Consider the following 23,426-nt stretch of genomic DNA (forward strand, 5'->3'; position numbering starts at 1 on the left):
GCAGTGCGTGTCACTGCTTGGCTCTGGCTTCTGACCAGAAACATCTTGCGCAAAATCTTTGGTTTCTTCTTCCGGATTATGGGGAATTCTCAATCATCAATGCTAACAGAACCCTTGGAGTGTTTTGCAGAAATATTTTCTACGGCAAACAATGGTTTAGCTAACTTCTTCTGAACACCCCTAGCAGGTTTCTGTTAAATCAAAAATGTCAAAGGTGATGAATTTTTAAAACAGTTAAGTTTGGTTCATATTTAATAGAGAAGCTAACTGTAGCATTTCTTCTTAAAGCAAGACCGTTTAGCTGCTAGCCTGTCACCAGATACACATGTGAAGAAAATGTCGTCTCAAAATCAACAGTAATTTAGGGGCAAAAAACAAGCAGAAGCTTACATTGTGATGATTTGTGTCATTCTGAGATTTAGAACAAAAATGAACTGGTTTCTAAAGATGTCAATCAATAAAAAACGTGACGAATGGGGAATTAAGCAGTCTCTTAAGAAAGTTCTCAACGGTAAGTATACCTGTCACTTCTCCATTGTACTTGTGGCTCATTTTCTAAGATACAGTCATTAGCGTCGGCAGCTAGTAAAAAGGTTGTGTTTGCTTTACTCTGTGTTTGTTTTTTACTTACAAATTATAAAGCACTCACATAGTATTTTCCAGCTAAGTCGCTGAAGCCGTTTGGATGACATACTGTAACATGAATTAGTTCTCAATAAAACTTCACTCTTCTTACGAAAAGAGACCACATTCCTCCTCTGGATGGAACCCCCAGGGTTTCTTCCATTTCCCATGAGCCTCTTCCTCCCTGCTTTGCCTCGTATGGTAACTGTGTCTCAAAATTCTTGTTTGACAGTTCTAAGTCCACGAATCTTACAGACCCTTGGGTTATGGTTATGTAGATATTGGTAAGTTAAATGGATCAGATTTGTTAATTCTGTGGGATTTTTGTCTGTGCTAACTACAGAATATCTAAAATATTTTAGATTACAGCTAAGCTGTGAGGTTCTTGCTGGAGGAATTGTTATTGTTATTGTTCATAGTCCTCAAAATGCCCAGTCTATAGTGGGCGCTCATGTGTATCCCACTATGGCTGAAAGTGACCAGGTAAGGCAAATGAATTTATTTTGGTCAGATCAGTATTTTTATGAATAATCAATCATAATAATACCCATTCATTATGCTGTGAATCGCTTAACTGACAATTGTATATCGTTTGGGTATTTAAAATAAATATCTTGAAGGGCGGCCTGGGTGGCTCAGTCGGTTAAGCGTCCGACTTCAGCTCAGGTCATGGTCTTGTGGTTCGTGAGTTCAAGCCCAGGTTGGGCTCTGTGCTGACAGCTGGGAGCCTGCAGCCCATTTCGGATTTTGCGTCTCCCTCCCTCTCTGCCCCTCCCCCACTCACACTCTATCTCTCTCAAAACTAAAATAAAACATTAAAAGAATAATTAAAAAATTTAAAATAAATATCTTGAAGCAAGTGTTCTATGCGCATTTTCACTATATGCTATGCTTGTAATTCTGCTTATTATGCAAGAGTATGCTATGCTTTAGCTATGCTTATTGTTAACTTTATAGCACCTAGATTGATGTGGGATTCCCTTGGGGGGGGATAGAGAGGGCCGTGTGCTAGCCGGTCTGACTCGTAAGAAGGCCCCTGCCACAGGAGCCTGTCACCTCCTCTCCCAGCGAGAGCACCAAGTAGGGCAGTCGGTCCGCTGGTTTGCTGGGACTTCCCTGTCGTTGGGTGTTACTTCCTTACCATCTTTCCGTATTTTCACCAGCCCATGCGGTCCATGGCAAAAATTCGTGCGGCTAACAAATGGTTTGCCATTTGTAATACTTGAGAATCCAAGAGAAAGGCAAGGCGAGAGAGGGCAAAATAGAAAGGCAGCTATGACATTTGGTGAAAAGACAATTATTTTTCAATTAAAAGCTTATTCTCCAGTAGTTGCGAGATAAGTATTTCACGTTTGTACCAGGATGGAGTCTTTGAAAGGGACACAGAAGAGGCAGGAGCTGAAGAACGCTGCTTGGCATCCGGTCCATAGACTATGGATGTGGCTGCGGCTGTGGTTTCTTCAGGCCGAAATGGGTGCTAATAAGTATTTTTCAAGTGACGGTGGCACCTCCCCACAGAGGCTTTGTTCCCTTTGAGCTTTGCTCCCTGAGTTCATTTACTTCTCCACAGGCTTTCAACTTCCTTATTTCACGAGGTTTCTCACCGGAAAAGATACATTCTTTACGACCATTGTTAGTACTGGCTGAGGGAGCAGGAGGGGGATGTCAGCTGGTATTTTGATATTTGAAGGACGAGGTCAAATTTAAAATCGCAAATGAAAACTGAAAAGCTGCCTTACGAAGGAGGCGGAGCACAGTTGAGATCTTGTTGGTTTTGGTTATTGGGAGAAGAGTTGTGTGCGGTGTGACCTTGAAGCGTCCGCATGCCGTGAAGTCAGCTGTGGGCTGCACCCAGCATTCATTTACTCATGTACATTGCAGAATGAAGCAGAGGAGGACAGGAAAGATGAGTATAATACACACACACGATAAGAAAGACAGTGACACACATTTCTTCGTGGAAGTTTTGTGTGTGTGTGTGTGTGTGTGTGTGCGCGTGTGTGTGTGTGTATGTAGGTAAACGTATGTAGGCACACGTAGCATCAGATGCAGTGTATTTGGTACTATGATGAGTCAATATGCTTGAAGAATATTGGCTTTAGAGCATTGCATTTAGCGCTTGAATGTAAAAAATTCAGATGCCCTTTAGCTCAATCAGATGCTGTTGGCGGACCCTTTGGCAAGTTCACTATTCTCTGTGTTGCTGCGGGTGTTTACTGTTGTGAGGATTTAATGCGGTGGAATAGACGTAGCACCTGGCCTAGGCACTGGGTGGCACATTTTATGTCCTTGCATTCTCCCGTTCTCCTTAAGAACCGCCAAAATATGTTCTTGGAGGCGTTCTCTTCCTCTCCTCCTTGCCTCAAAGCTGGCTCTTTTCTCAATTCAGCCTTAGAGTGTCTTTCCATTTCCCATGATCCTGTTTGTTTGCTTCTCCACTTGCTTCTCCTTCTCCCTTTGTGTTTTCTTCTACCAATGTCTTTCATAGCCAAAGGGCTGGGCTTGATCGCCTTTATCTTTGAGTTAAGAGACCAGAAAATTTTCTTTTTCTTCCATTCTCTCAGGTTGTCTGTTCTCAGTCTTTTTCTTCCCTGTTGAGAATAAAATGTACACTTTGGTACTTGGGTACCCAGAATGTTATACCGTTCAAACTTTAAGCCTATGCCACTTGGTGGGTCTGCACATCAGAGGTAGGCCATGTAGTGTTCCTGCCCATGACCAATATGGAAATTGAGAGTAAGTCTTTAGAAAATTTTATAGGAATTTGACAGAGTGATTTCACATTTATTTAACTCAGCAACAAATTTGGGTTTGCATTTTGCATGTTTTTTATTTCTTCTTTTTTAGAAAACCATATTTATTGCATTTTAGATAAATTTGATCTGAGGTGCATCAGGTATTTTTAAAAAAATGACCCTTCGTCATGGGTTATTTGAGAAGCACTGCTCTAGATAACTGAATTGTTGCAACTGGTATGTATAATAGGTCGGAAGAAGATAATGAGATAATGGCCTTGTAAACTAGAGTCAGTATGTGTACTAGCAAAGGTGGAACTTGTAAACTTTCTATTTAGCTTTTGGATTTTAAGCCTATAAATTTGAAGATATCATAGAGAAAAAAAAAAATGAAGACAAAACAGCCAGAGGAAGAGAGAGGCCAATGGTCTGTGTCCTTTTACTAAAATTAAGAGGTTTAAGAAGTGAATCTTATAATGGCTTTTAAGTTTGCAAGAGCGGACAGTTTTTCTTTCTTGCCTTCATTGGGGAAGAAAGATTTTTCTCCTGCCCTTCAAGTGTTTTTTTGGCTGGCCTAAGAACTAAATTGACATGAGACAGATTAGCAGCAGAAAATAAAACTTAATTACATGTGCACGGGTGTTCCATATGAATTTGAGGGTCACAGGCAGTCAGGAAACTGAGGCTTATATGCTCTCCAGAGCTGAGGAGAAAGGGGTAGGCATGTGAGAAGTCAAAGGGAAGAAAGACAATTCACAGGAAGATGAATGTTTGCGGGGTCATGCAGAAACAATGAGACATAGCGAGGAATTTTAAGAAATGGACTTTTCTAAGGGCTTCCCTTTCTACCACACCTACTTCATATTATAGTATAACCATCTGTGGTGATGGCTCCCTTACTGGAGAAGCTCATCTATCTAAATTCTTTTAGGCAATTAGAGGGAAGGTCAGAGTCTCTTCCTGAGCCTTCCATTTCTTAAAAATAATCAGCCAAAAATAATCCATATGTCATAGGGACACACTTTCTGGTGGCAAGTTTTGCTCCTCCACAGAACCTTCTAGGTTCTTTGGCTGGTCTAATAATTAGATTAATATAAAACAGATTAACAGGAGAAAAACAACAGAACTTTAATGTCATGTATACTTACTTCCTTTGTACATGGGAGAGACCCTGGAAAGGAAATGGCTGAAGCCATCGTCTTAAATACTATCTTCAGCTAAAGTCCGAGGATGTTGGAGGTGGCAAGTCTGGGAAGGAAAAGCATAGTCAACAAGGGTAAGGTTGTTATGTAAAATGTTAAGTCTTTGCCTTCTTCATTGACAAGAGTTTCTAGAAATTTTGTCACCCCCCTCTTCTTGATACAGAAAGGGACACACTGTTACAAATGGACCTTCCCCTTGTAAGTGTCTTTTGCACCAGGGTAACTCCTACTCAGTTTTGAGAGCTTCCCCCGTGTGTGCTGTTTCTTAAGAAGAACCAGCTCAAAATAATCCCCATGCCAAAGAGACACATTTTAAGGGGGAAAATCTGCTCCCTATCAGGTTCATAAAACACTGCTTCTCTGCCAGCCAAAGTATTTAATAACACACGTAATTCTCTTCCTGCTGGACGACGGAAACCGCTCCCTTTTTTGTTGACGCACAAAGTTTCTGAAACGTAAGAGAATTCACGCGGCTTCCTCAGCCTTTAAAACTCTAGAGCCTCTACCACACCAATGCAAATTTTAATGATGGGGTAGAAAGGAATAACTAATTATATGTAGCTTTTGCTGCTGTCACAAACAATGATGGAAGATAGTCCAATCAAAAGCATTTGCCGGTGGTCGTGATTAAGCTAAATTTAATTCACCCAAGGATTCAAGAATATTGTATGTTCTCATAACAGAGTTTTCCTTTTCAGAGAAACCAAAATCCTTACTCTTAAAGACTTTCAAAGCGTGCTTTAAAAACTGCCCCTTTTGAAGCTGGCTCCCTTATGTGGAAGGAACTCTTTCCATTTGCAGGCGATGTTATATTCTCTGCTTCCACACTTGTGACTTAAGAGTGTTTTGTTATTCGAACACAAACAGAACTCCTATGCTAATTTGAATTCTGATTTCTTTTATTTATTTGCCCAGTTGGAGTGTTTTTTGTAGGGGAAAAAATGAGGTAAGAAAGTACCTACAGAGGGAGACCCAATTAGTCTTTGAAAATGCATTTCCTCACAGTCAAAACATTGAAGCAGGAGGTGAAAATTAAACATTCAGCCATAGAGGGATATTTTTCGAAACAGGCTTAATAGCTAAAATTGAATATAAATGCTCTGGATCCTTTAAACGTGGGCGAGTTGACTTGACTTTCATATATGATAGGTGATAAATTCCAACACTTAAAAGGCATCTCATCCCTCCCGCCTGCCATTTTCTGTATGTACAAGTGTGAATTTACCCCTTGGATTCTGGGTTTTCCAGATTGTGCTAAACCTGAGTGTTGGTACTTTCTTCAGTAAATTCAGAAGACAATAGGGCAGCACTGTCAGGAAATGCTTGTGTTGCTAAAATGTTATCTTCTCTACTTCATTCTTTTTGATCACCGAGTAATATTCTATTGTACAATTACACCACATCTTTTTTATCTACTCATCAGTCTGTGGACATTTGGGCTCTTTCCATAATTGAGCTATTGTTGATAACGCTGCTATAAACATCGGGGTACATGTGTCCCTTTGCATCAGCAATTTTGTGTTCTTTGGATAGATACCTAGTAGTGCAGTTGCTGGGTCTTAGGGTAGCTCTATTTTTAATTTTTTTGAGAAACTTCCACACTGTTTTCCAGAGTGGCTGCACCAGTTTGCATTCCCACCACCAGTGCAAAAGTGTTCCCCTTTCTCTGCATCCTCGCTGGCATCTGTTGTTTCCTGAGTTGTTGATTTTAGCCATTCTGACAGGTATGAGATAGTATCTTACTGTGGTTTTGATTTGTATTTCCCTGATGATGAGTGATGTTGAGCATCCTTTCATGTGTCTGTTAGCCATCGTATGTCTTCTTCGGAAAAGTATCTATTCATGTCTTTTACCCATTTCTTCAGTGGATTATGTTTTATGGGTATTGAGTTTGATAAGTTCTTTATAGATTTTGGATGCTGACCCTTTATCTGATACATCATTTGCAAATATCTTCTCCCATTCCGTTGGTTGCCTTTTAGTTTTGCTGATTGTTTCCTTTCCTGTGCAGAAGAAGCTTTTTATCTTGAGGTCCCATTAGTTCATTTTTGCTTTTGTTTCCCTTGCCTCTGGAGACCTGTCTAGTAAGAAGTTGCTGTGGCCAAGGTCAAAGAGGTTGCTGCCTGTGTTCTCCTCTGGGATTTTGATGGTTTTGGGTCTAATATTTAGGTGTTTCATCCATTTTGAGTTTATTTTTGTATATGGTGTAAGAAAGTGGTCCAGTTTCACTCTTCTGCATGTCGCTGTCCAGTTTTCCCAGTGACATTTGCTGAAGAGACTTTTTTCCATTGGATACTCTTTCCTGCTTTGTCGAAGATTAGTTTGCCATACATCTGTGGGTCCATTTTGGGGTTCTGTATTCTGTTCCATTGGTCTGTGTGTCTGTTCTTGTGCCAGTACTATACTGCTTGATGATTACAGCTTTGTAATACAGCTTGAAGTCTGGAACTGTGGTGCCTCCAGCTTTGGTTTTCTTTTCCAACTTCACTTTGGCTATTTGGGGTCTTTTGTGGGTCCACACAAATTTCAGGATTGTTTGTTCTAGCTCTGTGAAGAATGCTGGTGTTATTTTGATAGGGATTGCATAGAATGTGTAATTTGCTTTGGGTGGTATAGACATTTTAACAATATTTGTTCTTTCCATCCGTGAGCGTGGAATGTTTCTCCATTTCTTTGTGTCTTCTTTAATTTCTTGCAGAAGATTTCTAATCTTACCTCTTTGATTAGGTTTATTCCTAGGAATCTGATGGTTTTTGGTGCAGTTGTAAATGGGATTGATTTCGCTTTATGCTGTTTCATTATTGGTGTATAGAAATGCAACCGATTTCTGTACGTTGATTTTATGTCCTGCGATTTCGGTGTATTTATGTATCAGTTCTAGCAGTTTTTTGGTGGAGTCTTCCGGGTTTCCCGCATAGAGTATCATGTCATCTGTGAAGAGTGAAAGTTGACTTCTTCTTTGCTGATTTGGATGCCTCTTATTTCTTTTTGTGGTCCGATTGTCTTCTTCATCAGTCAGTGTTATTTCCTTTTCAAACTCAAGATGGGAGCAGAAGCTTCACAGTTTCTTCTTTTGCTCTTTACAGATTTATCGAAAGCTTCACAGAGTGGAGAATGGCTCTTGAAACCACTGAACTTCTTGCCATTTCTTCCCCTGAGTGAAGGCACTTGTGTGGGGTTGTAGCTCTGTTTAAAGGTCATCATGGAGGCCTTTATTTAGATCCCTCTAAAACCTTAATATCCTGCAGAAAGTCACACAGGAATCCAAAGGACTTCTGTGTTACATGGATGTCATTCCTCTATTTGCTAATCCTGTTTGAGCTCATCTGCACTACAGAAGCACACTGTGTAACAAAACACACTATTTTCTGGCTCAGAAAGATTAAAAAGAAGAAAGGGATATAAAAGTTAGGATCATTTGAGTATTTGTAACTTAAAACACCTGAATTTCACCTTGACCTCAAGTTAAAAAGTTCTATGTACATTAGACAGCTCCAAAAGCTGACGGAACATTTTGTGCTGGAATGGAGTATGATGGGAGATGGGCTGCACAGCGAGGAAGATAGTATTTGGGGGATTCCAGGTGAGTCCCTGAACGCTAATGGTAGAAAATTATCCAGTTTATACCAACGTGTAAAAAAGAGACTTCTCTGTTTCAGCTTCATCCAGGCATACAAACTAGATGTTGCAGGATACGGAGGCACACACACTTTTGCCATTCTTTGCCTGTTGCCATGTTTACCACCCATGGCCACCCAAATTTCACTGATGGTAACTCTGCAAGCAACAATTTTCTTGGCGGTGTGGCAGTACTAAAGGTTTGAGTGATTCAGCATTGGCCTTAAGGCCAGGTCACGGTCAGCCCTGTCAGTAGAAATATACACAGCAACTGTGTTGCAGGCAACAGAGCCCGGCGTGATAAAATATGGAATCAATCTGCTTCTATTTATTAGAGGAGAAAAGTACGATTTTTAACTTATGTTGTAAACCCCAACAGCCAGCTTTAGATTTGTGATGGGGTTGGTCAGCCCTGAGTATTTTGAAGATTTTTTTTTTGTACATTTTGTAGAATATAGCTAACCCAGATCATTTCAATGATATTCTCTTGCCACTTGTTCATTTTCTGCGCCCCCAACTCATTCTTAAATCACATTTGCAGCTCTTCCTTAATACTGGAATGTATGTTCCATAGATAACCCTTCCCTTGTGGCCTGGCTTTCATATTTCCAGGTGCGTAACATTCATCTCCTGAAAAATTGCTCTGTTTTCAAAGAGCGACTATAATTTTCCTTCACTGTCGTGAAGGGGTTTGTTTTCTTCATATATGCTCAAACGGCACATGAAGAAACATGGGCTTATTGGAGTGTGACAGGGTGAATAATGGGTTGGAAACTCAGAGGCTCAAAGTTTTGGTTTGGCCGCTAACTCATCCTGAAACCTGGATAAAACTACTTCCTAATCTCTCTGTCACTCAGTTTCTGTTTATCATTAATACCATTAACCCTACCTAACTCCCTTTACGGGGTGGCGAGGTTAGGGTAACAGCCATCAGCAACCATTGTCCAATATTGATCCCTTAACTAGCCTATTAATTTATAAAGGATATATCTACATGTATGTTTTTTATTCAGTCCTTAAAATAATTCTCTTGGAAAGGTGGTCTTCTCCATTTGCTGTTTAGGAAATCACAGCTTGTAGACAAGATAAAAATTTCACACTTTCTCTAGTAGTGGATGTATGTTTATAGATATCTGCTGGGTATATATTAAAGTAAACCCACACAAACATACAAACACACATCTTCTTGAAAATTATGATTCACAGTGAGGGAAGTTCTTAAAAGGTATACTCAACGGGAGGTGGGGGGTGGGGAGGGTGGGAATAGTCTCCTTACTCAGTAGAAATCATGAGTCCAGTCACATGTGACTAGTATTTCTTTTTTCATCCTTATGCTCCAGATTTAGGTGTTCTTTCCCCTCAGAGTTTCAATACAGTTTTCCTCCCTGCCCGAAAGGCTTTATAATGCCATGTTTTCCCTTTTATCCTAGAACATTTTGCTTTTATTTTTCTTTATGTACTATATAATATTCATATAATTATTTTAATTGCCATTTTTGTTGACCTTAGACATGGGGCGGGCCAAGTGACACAGTTGATGCCAGGGTATCTGAATAGCTTGAATCCATGCGGAAACTCTTCAGCAGTCATGGGCAGGCTAGTGCTGTATATATAAAGGTACAAATTGCTCGTGGAGTTGTCTGAGAATGACCATCCTCCGATTGCAATGATGATTACATCCGTATGCTCAGTCATACCAGTCATGAAAACACCGCCCCCATCAAGGAGTCAGCTGTTACAGCAACGGGGCAGGGGTGGTGGTGCTGAACTGGAAGAGAGTTACATTGATGGCAAGGAGTGTCACAGGGCCAGTAAAGTTTTCTAAGATTCCGCAAATCGGACCAATCTGCTTCTGTAGGTTGCACGAGAATATTAAAGTGGCTGCAATCACCAAATGGTGGCATCATTCTAGAATAGCATTGTCCCGTAGCACCTTCTGAGATGGTGGAAAAGCTCAGTATCTATGCTTCCCAACGTGGTAGCAACCAGCCAGATGTGCCTATTCAGCACTTGAAACGTGGCTAGTGTGGCCAAGGATCTAAGCTTTTAATAGTATGGAATTTAAGTTAATTTTAATGTAAATAGCCATCTGTGCTAGTGACTACCAGATGATCAGTGCAGGTCAGCGAATTAATGCCTAGTTTTGTTACTTAGAAGGCTAACTGCAGTAACTTCAAGGAAACTTCCCATTCACTCATCATTTTTTTGTTGTTGTTTGTTTTAAATGTTTATTTATTTTTGAGAGGGAGAGACAGGGAGAGACAGAGCGCGAGCAGGGGAGGGGCTGTGAGGGAGGGAGACACAGAATCTGAAGCAGGCTCCAGGCTCGGAGCTGTTAGCATGAAGCCTGATGTGGGGCTTGAACTCACAAATTATGTGATCATGACCTGAGCTGAAGTCTGCTGCTTAACCTACGGAGCCACCCAGGTGCCCCACCCACCGCCATTCACGGATCTTGAGACTGCTTTAGGGTGAAAAGATACGAAAGGGATGGGACTCTCAAAGCGTAAGTAACACACATGGCATCGCAGTGTCAACCCATGTAAATGACAGTGGCTTGGAGAAATGGCCAGAAAGTAGTATTTCAGGTTGTAACTCTCCTTTGATTTTCTTTTTGCAGGCTCTTTCATGTTGGTGAACACATCTGGGAGACCTGAGGGGCAGAGGGCCCACCTTCTCTTACCTCAGCTCAAAGAAAATGACACCCACTGTATTGATTTTCACTATTTTGTATCCAGCAAGAGTAATGCTGCTCCTGGGTTACTCAATGTCTACGTGAAGGTCAACAACGGAGCTTTGGGGAATCCTATCTGGAATATATCTGGAGACCCTACCCGCACATGGAACAGGGCAGAACTGGCCATTAGTACTTTCTGGCCGAATTTTTATCAGGTATGCTCTTTGTTTGCATTTCCTGTTTTGATGCATCTTCTGAAATAGTTTTTTTTTTTTTTTAATATTCGTATAAACAAAGAATGTATAAGAAGTGTAGGTATTTTTTATACCAATGTTAGGAAAGCTTGTGCTATTTGATAAGGGAGTGTATTCAGTCTTTGTACATTACCTTGAGAAATGAGTAAAAAAAACACCTTTCAACTTTGTTTATGCAGATATTTTAAGAAATTAAAAGCAAAATCAAGGCAAAAAAGTTGTTTTTAGTAGCCTGCAGCAGGGCAGGAAGCACTATCTGCAAGCACTATATTAAGTTAGCCATATCTGACCCATGGAGACGTAGCACTTGATTCTAGAAGAGGAAGCCCTATTGCTCATGAGTTACTGGCAGGAGCAAAGGAGTCATTGAGAAGTGAGCCTCATGGGCCAGCTAGCAAGGGGCAGCTTCCTGTTCCCATCCCTGTAAGCAACGGGAAGAAGATAACTTGTGTAGGCTCAGTCCTGTCATGGAGCAGCTGCTGTCCTGTTATTTGGGATGTTCTGTTAAGACCCACATGACCCACTTGGAATTCTCAGTTAAAGTAAGTACATGGTGGAGGCAGAGACAGTTAAAAAGTGGTACCAAAGTGGACCTGATGTCATGTCCCTGCTGTCAGAGAGTGACTTGTGTCACAAGAGCATCCTGACTCAGGATTGAAGGTGGGAAATTAGTGACAAGGACATTGGTGCTCCTTTTTTTCCCCCCCTTTTGTCCATAGCACCTTCAAAAAATAACTTGGGGTCCCTGGGCAGCTCAATCAGTTGAGCATCCGAATTGGGCTCAGGTCATGATCTTGCAGTTCGTGGGTTTGAGCTCCGCGAGCCTAGAGCCTGCTTCAGATTCTGTGTCTCCCTCTCTCTCTGCCCCTCTCCTGCTTGTACTCTGTCTCTCAAAAGTGAATAAACATTAACAAATTTTTTAAAAATAACTTGATATTGAGAACACTAAATTTCACGCTAAGAAGATTCATTAAGTGGATTGAGATATTTTGCTTTTCTCTTTCTTAATTCCTTTGGCTTGCTCAAGAGCCAGCTGGAACATGTATCCAAGGTCCTCTCTCATATTTAATTGAGGTGCTTGGCTAGACTCAGGGAAGGGAAAACTGAGTCCTCTACAGGTCTGCTTGTCTTCCAAATGGCTTTCAATGTTGTACCTAATGTGTCTCTGTACCCTTTACCTACAATAATTTCTAGAATTTAATGAATGATAAATAAATGTGTTTTGAGTAGTATGCATGTAAATTGTTAAATAGTACACAGGTAAATTGTTAAAAATCTTTCAAAAGGACACTTAAGCAATACATTATAGAAGTTAAAAATTTAGATCTGGGGCATCTGGGTAGCTCAATCAGTTAAGCATCTGACTTTGGCTCAGGTCATGATCTCATGGTTCGTGAGTTCGAGCCCCATGTCGGGCTCTGCGCTAACAGTTCGGAGCCTGGAATCTGCTTCAGATTCTATGTCTCCCTCTCTCTCTGCCCCTCCCCCACTCGCACTCTGTCTCTCTCTCTTTCTTGCTCTCAAAAATAAACATTAAAAAAAAATTAAAACACAATTTAGAAAGATCTAAATTTGGCAATCTACTGTTAGGAGTTCATCCGAAGGAAATAACAGAGAATGGTTGCAAATTATTGATTACAAGAATACTCATGGCAGTTTATTTATAATAATGAAAAATCAGAAACAGTATTATTTCCAACATTAGATGGTTAGTTAATTTATGTTGCCTCAATACTAAAATGCGTTTTGCAACAATTAAGAATAATGTTATGGAAAACCATATAGTGACCTATTTAAGCCTATGTTGTTAAGTGGGAAAAGTGGTATAAAGCAGTAAATTTCACAGTTTAAATTTTGTATATTATATATTTTTTAATTTTAAAAATACATAATAAAATATATATATGTTTATATGTTATATACTTATTTATATATTCTATATAATACTTACATATATGTTTATATAAATACATATATATATAATTATACATATATAAAATAAAGACTAAAGTATATGCTGAAATAAATATATTAAAAAGTGGTATCTCCTTGGCTAGTAGGGTAACAGGTGATTTGAACTTTTTTTCTTTCTACCATCTGTCATATTCTAAATTTTCTTCAATGTATATTTTACTGCCTTTATTTATAAAACCCCAAAGAATAAAATATAGTTTTTCTTCCATAGGGAAAATATCCTATTTAACAAATAAAATTTAGTTTATAAATATATTAGCAGTCAGTCATATAATTAACAAAATATGGCCTCTGGGACAAAGTTTCTTCTTGCATAGTATTAAAATCGAAACAGAGTGGGGGGCTCAGTCCGTTAAGCATCCAAGTTTGGCTCAGGTCATAATCTCATAGTTCATGAGTTCAAGCCCCATGTCGGGCTCTGCACTGACCGCTTAGGGTCTAGAGCTTGCTTCAGATTCTGTCTCCCTCTTTCTCTGCCCCTCCCCTACTTGTGCTCTCTCTTTCTCTCTCAAAGATGAATACATAAACATTTAAAAAATTATTAAAAAATAAATACATAAAATGGAAGCAGGGGAAGTGGGTTTGGCTAAGCTAGGCTTCAAAAGACTTTTTATATAATGGACTAGGCTAAGAGGCTACATGTTGTTAGAAATTTCTTTTGTAGGAGACCTTCCCAAAGTAGAGAAGGTATAGGTCTGTGATGTTCCCACTGCCTCCCTGGAACCTGCACTAGTTTCTGACTTAGTCTCCAGGCATTTGCTGGACTGGGGCCAGAAGACAATCTTCCAGGCAAGACCAGAAGGTATTCTGCTCATCTGTGCTCTGGTCTTCTTCTCTTTCATGTCAGCACTGCCACCCAGAATCTCTAGGAGTGAACTCTCTTGGGCCCCTGACAGCCTCCAGAATCTAATGCATTGCTATAGTTTTGACATGGGCTGCAATGCATATATTAAAGTTTTATTTTGTCTTTATCTAAGCTTGGGCATCTATGACAAATATAGACTGGGTGCCGCCAATGATAGACATTCTTTTCTCAGAGTTGCGGGGCCTGGAAGTCCTGTAGGATTCTCATGGATTCAGTTCCTGGAGAGGGCCCTTTTCCTGCCTTATAGGTGGTGCCTTCTTGTCTTCTCATGGTGTGCTCAGTGGCCTTTCCTCTGTGTGTGCATCTGGAGAGAAAGAGCTCTTGTCTCCCTTATTCTTATTAGGACACTAATTATTGGGGCTCCACCTTCATGACCTCATCTAAACCTAATTACCTCTCTAAAGCTCCATGTCCAAATGCCATCATGTTGGGATCAGGGCTTCAACATATGAAATGGTGGGGCAGGGGGTAGACACAACATTCAGTCCATAACAGCCTTGGTGTACCTAGCTCAGACAGTTGGAATTAAAGGAATTATTGAGTGTAATGGTCTTAGAAGATCAGCCTTTAAAAAAGGATTATGGAACTATAGTGAAAGTGAGGTGGTCCTATATATATCAGGCCATTGTGATTTTCAATGGGTTCTTCCTTTCTTGAGTTCTTTTAAGTAAAATACGTCACCTCCCCAATTGTGAACCTCTGACCCCACCCCCCAAGTCTATCTACTTTCCACTGTCACCTCTCTTACATTACTGAGCAGTACCTAACATACCAAATCCAATCAGAACCTAATTCTCACTCTAGCTCTTTGGTTCACTGGTTGATTCATCAGGAATAGCTTTCTGGTTTGGATTTAAAAGTGGACTGGTAGTGGCGCCCAGGTGACTCCATCAGTTGAGCATCTGACTCTCGATTTTGACTTAGGTCGTGATCCCAGAGCCATGGGATCAAGCCCTGCATCAGGCTCTGCACTGAGCATGGAGCTTGCTTAAGATTTTCTCTTCCTCTCCATCTGCCCCTCTCCTCTGCTTGCTCTCTAAAATTAAAAAAAAATAAAATACATTTAAAAGTGGATTTGTAAAGATTTTTTTTTAATGTTTATTTTTGAGAGACAGAGACAGAGAGAGAGACAGAGCACTAGTGGGGGAGGGGCAGAGAGAGAGGGAGACACAGAATCCCAAGCAGGCTCCAGTCTCTGAGCTGTCAACACAGAGCCTGATGCCGGGCTCCAACTCATGAACCAGGAGATCATGACCTGAGCTGAAGTCAGATGCTCAACCGACTGAGCCACCCAGGTGCCTCTGTAAAGGTTCTTTAATACAGCATTGCTAACTTTTTAAGAATCAGGTGATCAGCATCTGTAAAGGGTTTAGAGCCACTGAAAGTACACTTGTTGATTTAATTTCTAAGCACTCCAACCAAGCATTAGTTTTTAAAGTTTTAAAGGCATAGTGAAAGTAGTACTTCCTTCATATTTCTCCTTTATCTGCTGGGCAGTAAACACACTGGAATCATTACTCTGATAGCAACACAAGCTATCAGGTAAGTGGTACTCTGTAGGTGATCCAAGAGAGATATCAGCAGGAAACTTCCCAAACACAGAGCATTAGGCCTTACAATCACCCTGTGAGACCTGAATGATGCTTCCCAGTTGAGACGAGAAAGACAAACTGTGTAACAAAGGTGAATAAGAAGGAAAACACCTACCAAATCCTTTTTCCACCCCTGGTGGCCCAAGGTGTCAGCTTAACTGGAGACGATCAGAAAAAAACTAGAGAAAGAAGCTGTCCGTGCTGGCAGCATTGCCCAGAGGAGGAGCTTCCTGGCACCTTATGGCCCCCAGTCCACTGGACAGCACACATTCATTGAGGAGATGGCTGTCATACCCTGATGCTCTTAAAAATGGGAATCATGCATCAGCCCATCTGCTTTTGGACTAATTTCCCAGATATATTTATCTATAAGAAGTTCTGTGCTGGTCTGAAGATGTGAGTATGCTCTGTGGGACTATAGTTGACCCTTGAATGACATGGAGGTTAGGGACGCCAACCTCCCATGCACTGGAAAATTCATGTATAACTTTTGACTCCTTCAAAACTTCTCTAATAACCAATTCTTGATCAGAAGCCTTACCAATAATGTAAACAGTTGATTGGCACATATTTTGCATGTTATATGTATTATAAGCTCTATTCTTACAATACAATAAGCTAGAGAAAATGTTATTAAGAAAATAATAAAGATTTCAGGTCTCACATTTAGGTCTTTAATCCATTTTGAGGGGTTTTCTGGTATATGGTATTAGAAAGTGGACCAGTTTTACTTATTTATTTTTGCATGTAGCTTTCCAGCTTTCCTGGCACCATTCGTTAAAAAGACTTTCACCATTATATATTCCTCCCTACTTTGTTGTAGATTAATTGACCATATAGGCATGGTTTATTTCTGGACTTTCTATCCCATTCCATTGATCTCTGTCTCTGTTTTTGTGCCAGTACCATACTGTTTTTGTTACTATAGCTTTGTAATACAGCTTGAAATCTGGGACTGTGGTACCTCCAGCTTTGATCTTTCTCAAGATTGCTTTGTGGGGTCTTTTGTGGTCCCTTACGAATTTTAGTATTATTTGTATTAGTTTTGTGAAAAATGCTGCTGGTACTTTGATAAGGACTGCATAAGTCCTTTGATAAGGACTGCATTGATCTGTAGACTGCTTTGGGTAATAAGGACATTTTAACAATATTAATTCCAACAATCCATGAGCATGGGATATCTTTCCATTTGTTTGGGGCATCTTCAATTTTTTTCATCAGTGTCTTCTAGTTTTCAGAGTGCAGGATTTCACTTTAGAAAGGAAGTATGTTTGTAGTGCTGTTTCATAGTTATTGAAAAAAATGCAGGTGTAAGCAGACTCACACAGGTCATACCTGTGTTGTTCAGGAGTCAACTGTATTATGTTTTTAATCGCAAAGTATGAGAAATATTTTTCTGATGTCGTGTACATGCATGTGTCTGACAGTTTGCTTATGTACATGGTTTGTAAGAGTCAGTATCCAAATAATGCATTCTTAGGGTACAGATAGGCCATTTCTGGGCCCAAAAGCTGAGGACAAGATAGTACCCTATCTTTTCTGAAGAAAGGGGTACCCCCTGAGAGACCCTCTCTCAGTGCACAGGGATCAGCTTTCCCCAGACATCACTTCTATGTTAGAGAATTTAGGCTGCAGGAATACGTTACAGAGATCTAAAACGTTAGTATAAAGTGAACATATACTTGAAATGTTAGCATATTAAAATATTTTATATTCCTACAGCACTTTATTTCTAAAAGTTGCTTTTTTCCCACTGTATTAAGTAGTTTTGATATAATGAGTTAAGATTGATGAATTAACTTTTAAAGGAATTTCATAGTATTAAGTAGTTTTGATATAAGGAGTTAAGATCGATGAATTAACTTTTAAAGGAATTTCATAGTATTAAGTAGTTTTGATATAATGAGTTAAGATCGATGAATTAACTTTTAAAGGAATTTCATAGTGCTTAGGAATGGGCAGCATCATAGAGTGTAGTAAAAGAACGTATGCTTTGGGTCAAACAGAACTGCATTTGAATATCAGCCCTGTTTACTTGTAAGTTTGGGCAAGTGACTTAAACTTTTAGAACCTCACTAATGATGAGACTCAATATAAAGACTGTGCAGGGAGTGAAGATGAATGGAAGAGCACATTGAGGATGTGCTAGCCTTTCCATAAATGGTGGTAGTTTGTTGAGATTAAGAATTGTGGTAGACAGAAAAACGGAAACAGCTAATATTTGAGTGCTTTCTCCTGCTAAGTCACTCCTTACATGTGTTAAGTGGAATGGCAGAAGGTACTCAAAGAAGAAGTGTTACAGGAACAAATCCTTCCATGAAACTAGGTGAAATAAAATGAACCAGGTTTCTTTCCCCCAGAACATTCCAGAACTTGCTGTCATACAAAAATGCAAGGTGAGGCTTCCTGAGTGTTCCTGGTATCAGCCTGCTCTGGAATCTGTCCCATGCTCCAGATGACCGTCTTGGGAACTGCTCCACTGGGCTCCTTCCCTCTGTCCCGTCCTTTACTCTCCTTGTTGTCAAGAATGCCCATTTCTCACTGGGCTTTGGCCACTCCGTACTAGTCATTTCTCAACTTGGTCAGAGTCTGAGTTTTGGGGAGGTTTTCGCTAAAACTAGACACAGCTGCCCTTTTTCCTTTTGCTAAACAGTAAATTTCCGTGGGCATCCCTTGCTTTCCTAGTCTTTCCCCTAACATTATCTTTACTAGGTGTTTATAGAGTTTCAAAATGTTTCCTAGCAAAATATTCTCACCATAGCGCTCATTCCATGTGCCTTTTCCTATTTATAGGAGAGTAGTATTCTACAGGTACAGATCACAATGGTAAGCTGCATGGAATACAGCTAATTGTAGGTTAATTGCTGTTCATGAAAACATGAATTGTCAAGTATTTGGTGATTAACACATATTTAATTTCTTAATTACTGTTTGTCCTCATTGCTGCTACTTGCAACGTGCTCCTGTGTTGGGTGGCAGCAGGTAAGGACTGCCGGCTACCTGCTTTCATGAGGGCACCTGGGCTGGAGGACCATTTCCTTTGATTTAGACATTGACTTCCTGCCATGTTAAGAATAGTATTTTCCTCTCACAAGCACCCTCTTGCTTTATTGTGCTAATGAAAAAAACAGAGAGAGAGAGAGAGAGAGAGAGAAGGGGGTGGGGAAGGATTTCCCTTTGATTCTGTATCTTTCTCTTCTGTCTTCTCTTTCCCACCCTTCAAATTTCTGGAGGCTATGTATTGATTTCTCGGGGTTCCTAACCCCTGCCTGCACCCAGAGATGCCTGGGGAATCACCTACTCACCACCTTCTCCCTACTTTTAGAATACAGTGATAATGAATCCAGTCAGAGGCAACGAAAGCAGTGATCTTTAAGACAAATGGTTGCTTTGAAGAGAAAAAAAAAAGCATAGATGGCTTTGAAGTCCCCTTCCCCATGCCTCTCAATAAAGGGGTTGGGGTGGGGGCAGATGGGTGGTGACAAGAGGTAATGTGGGGACCAAGTCAGATTGATGACAGTCCTACTGTTTGTCTAGAGCCTCCCAGTTAAAACAAATTCTGAGATATACTGAAGGGTCCTGGGAGAAGATGATGCATGGATTCCATCTAAGACCAGCTCTAAATTCTCTGTGCAGTGAGGACACAAAGTATCTTGCACTTTGGGAGAGGCTAATCCAAGATTGGCCCTTTACCAGTCAGACATCTTTCCTGGTAAATGAGGAGCTGAGGGAGTAGGAATGACTGGATCATTTCATCTTTTTCACACTGAACTCCAACCTCTGTTTCCTACCCAGCTGCCTTGGATTATTTGCTGTGTTTGCCTTCAGCCCACTTATTTTGCTAGAAAGTCGCAGAAAGTGACTCTGAGTAGCATCGGCTCTATCTACGTTTATTGCACATGTTACTCATCGATCTGTCACAGACACTAACTCAGGAAATGAATGGGTGAGCGCTGGAGCACTGCTGTGGCCAGCTGCTCTATCCCAGGAAACCCCGAAGGGGCTGGACAAATTGAGAACATAGTCCCTGGCTGGGTTTGCCAGCACTGTTGCCCGACAAACTTGGATAAACTCCTTACGAGAGAAGCCAATAACTCAAGAGACAAAGACTTGGAAAAGAGAAAGGGAGAAATTTAGTTCAGGGGCTGGCGTCCTGGGGGAGTGGCAGGCTCAAACCTTAACAACGCACCTATCTGCTCACAAGACGGACACCTAGAGTTTTACAGGGAGGAAATCTGGGGCTACATGCAAGAGAGCAGGGAAAGAGCATGTGATCACGGGTGGGGGTCGGTATGTGTTCAGTGTGTGATCGTGGCCAAGGAAGGGGACAGGTGGGATGTGGTTTTCTAGCATTCTGCTACTATCAAGGTTTTTCTGGTCTGGCAGTTGGAATATTCCAGTCATTGCAAAATGTTTTCGTCAGTGCCTCAAAAAAGTTTGATAAGAAATAAGAAGAGTAGGGTAGACCAAAAGAAGTCGATTCTGGGGAAGATGGTGGAGTAGGAGGATTCTAAGCTCACCATGTCGTATGGATACAGCTGAATAAAACCTAAATTAGTGTAAATAACCCAGAAAATGACTTGACAACTGGCAGAACAGGCTCTCCATAGCTAACTGTGGAGAAGAGCACAACAAAAACAGAGTTCTGCAAATTGGCTCCGGTCTCCCAAAAGCACCCTTGCACAAACCTTGCTAGCACCGTGTGCCCCACCCTTGCGTTCTCCTGTGGACTCTTGCATTCTCCCTCTAACCTGCCCTTGGCAGGAGTCCATCCTAAGCAATGCCATAAGCATGGCATTGTGCAGGTAGCCCTGGCAGGGGCTCATGCCACTCCAAAGTGATTCCTGACCTGGGGAGAGGGGAAGATAACCAGACACACACCAATTCAGCCGTGGCCCCAGCAGTGGGCCAAGGGCAGACGTGGTTTGACTGCAGGTCCTGCCCACCAATGAAATCCTTTCAGGGGACAGTGCAGGGGAGAACACCTTGGCATTTGGTACAACTGTAGCTCTGGCAAACGTCTGGTCTGACCCGACTCAAGTCCGAGGAGGCCCCAGACTGGCCCCTTAACAAAGCAGACACCAAACCCTGCCCACAGCAGGCAAAGAAAGCCATTGCAGATGACTGGACTGAAAACAAACGCAGCTCAGTCGCAGCAGTAGGGCACACGCAACACAAATAGGAGACGTTCCTAATGTGCCAGGTTCTGGTGAACAGGGGATATTGCACTGAAGAGCACTACAGGGCTTCTTTTTTATAAAGCCACTATTTTCAAGAACAGGAGACATAGCTGACTTTCTGAAAACAGACACAGAGTTGGACAAAATGAGGAGTCAGAGAAACATCTCCCAAATGAAAGAACAGGACAAAATTGCAAGACAGCTAAATGAAATGGAGATAAGTGGTATGCCTGATAGAGAAAATTTCAAGTAATGATCTTAAAGATACTCACTGGGTATACTCTCTCTTTGAGAAAGGAGTGGTGAAATTCAGTAAGACCCTCAACAAGGGGATAGAAAATATAAAAAAGAACCAATCAGAGCTGAAGAAATCAATAACTGAAATTAAAAATATGTAGAAGGAATAAATGGTAGACTAGAGGAAGCAGAAGAACACATCAGTGAACTGGAAAGGAAGGCAATCAAACTGAACAGGAGAAAGAAAATAGATAAAAAAATGAGACTAGGATTCTGTGCTCTTGGATTGGAAGAATTAATATTGTTAAAATGTCCATATTGCCCTCAGCAATCTACAGATTTAATGCAGTCCCTATCAAAATGGCAACAGCATTTTTCAGAACTAGAACAAACAATCATAAAATTTGTGTGGAACTACAAAAGACCCCAAACAGCCAAAGCAATCTTGAAAAAGAAAACCAAAGCTGGAGTTATCATAATCCCAGATTTCAAGTTATGCTACAAAGCTGTAGTAATCAAAACAGTATGGTACTGGCACAAAAATAGACACATCGATCAATAGAAAAGAATAGAAATCCCAGAAAAACAAAAACAAAAACAACCCATGATTATATGGTCAGTTAATCTTTGACGAAGGAGGCAAGAATATGCAATAGGAAAAAAGTCTCTTCAACAAATGGTGTTGGGAAAACTGGACAGCTACATGCAAAAAAATGAACCTGAGATCACTTTCTTACACCAGTCACAAAAATAAATTCAAAATGGATTAAGGACCTAAATGTGAGACCTAAAACCATAAAAGTCATAGAAGAGAGCACAGACAATGATTTCCCTTACATTGGCCATAAAAACATTTTTTTAGATCTGTCTCCCAAGACAAAGGAAACAAAAGCAAAAATAAATAAAATTTGCACAGCAAAGGAAAGAAACAACAACAACAAAAATAAACCCAAAGACAATGTACTGAATTGGGAGAAGATAATTGCAAGTGATATATCCAATAAGAGGTTAATATCAGAAATATATTAAAAACTTACACAACTCTCTCTCTCTCTCTCTCTCTCTCTCTCTCTCTCTCTCACACACACACACACACACACACACACACACACACACACCAAATAATCTAATTAAAAAAATAAACAAGGGGCACCTGGGTGGCTCAGTCAGTTAAGCATCTGACTCTTGGTTTCAGGTCAGGTCATGATCTCACTCATGGGTTTGAGCCCTACATTAGGCTCTGTGCTAAGTGTGGAGTCTGCTTGGGATTCTCTCTCTGTCCTTCTCCTACCCTGCTCCCTCTCTCTCTCTCTCTCTCTCTCAAAATAAATAAACTTTTAAAAAAAATGAGCAGGAGACATGAAGAGACGTTCCTCCAAAGAAGATATTCAGATAGCCAACAGACATATGAAAAGATGCTCAACATCACCACCATCCATCAGGGAAATGCAAATCAGACCCACCTGTCAGAATGGCTAAGATCAAAAACACAAGAAACAACGAGTGTTGGCGATGATGTGGAGAAAAAGGAACCCTCGTGCACTGTTGGTGGAAATATAGAATGATATAGTCACTGTAGAGAACAGTATGTAGTTTCCTTAAAAAATTAAAAATAGAATGACCATACAGTCCAGTAATTACACTGCCAGGTATTTACACAAAAGAAACAAACAAAAAACTAATTCATAAAGATATATGCACCTCTATGTTTATTGCAGCATTAGTTACAATAGCCAAGATACAGAAGCAACCCAAGTGTCCATCCGTTGATGAATGGATAAAGAAGATGTGGCATGCATATATAAAAATATATATATATATATATATATATATATATATATATCTCCAATAAGAGGTTAATATCCAAAACCTATTTTAAAAAAAAAGTATACAACCCAACACACACAAAAAGCAAATAATCTAATTAAAAAATAAACAGAAGGGGCACTTGGGTGGCTCAGTTAAGCATCTGACTCTTGGTTTCAGCTCAGGTCATGATCTCACTTGTGGGTTTGAGCCCTGCATTAGGCTCTGCGCTAAATGTGGGAAGTATATGTATATTTATATGTATATGTATATGTGTATACACACACACACACACACACACATACATACTGGAATATTACTTGTCCTTCAAAAAGAATGAAATCTTGCCATTTGCAACAACATGGGTGAATCAAGAGGGTATAACGCTAAGCAAAGTAAAGTAAGTCAGAGAAAGACAAATACTATATGATTTCATTAATATGTCGAATTGGTATTCATTTAATTAAAAAAGCAGACTCTTAACTATAGAGAACAAACTGGTGGTTGCCAAAGGAGGAGTCAGTGTAGGGATGGGTGCAATAGGTGAGGGGAATGAAGAGGTACACTTAACATGAGTAATATATCAGATTTTTGAATCACTCACTATAATGTACACCTGAAACTAATATAACAATGTATGTTAATTATACTGGAATCAAAAA

General features: G+C 40.4%; 1 protein-coding gene across 1 annotated transcript in view; it reads left to right on the top strand.

Moving 5' to 3' along the window:
* Window positions 1-23,426, top strand: part of PTPRM (protein tyrosine phosphatase receptor type M) — a 794,802-nt gene that overhangs the window by 289,293 nt on the left and 482,083 nt on the right. Inside the window, 1 exon segment of the mRNA XM_032595357.1 lies at window positions 10,800-11,071. Coding sequence (XP_032451248.1) covers window positions 10,800-11,071 — 272 coding nt within the window.

This window comes from Lynx canadensis, chromosome D3, assembly GCF_007474595.2.
Source record: "Lynx canadensis isolate LIC74 chromosome D3, mLynCan4.pri.v2, whole genome shotgun sequence".
Classification (NCBI taxonomy): Eukaryota; Metazoa; Chordata; class Mammalia; order Carnivora; family Felidae; genus Lynx; species Lynx canadensis.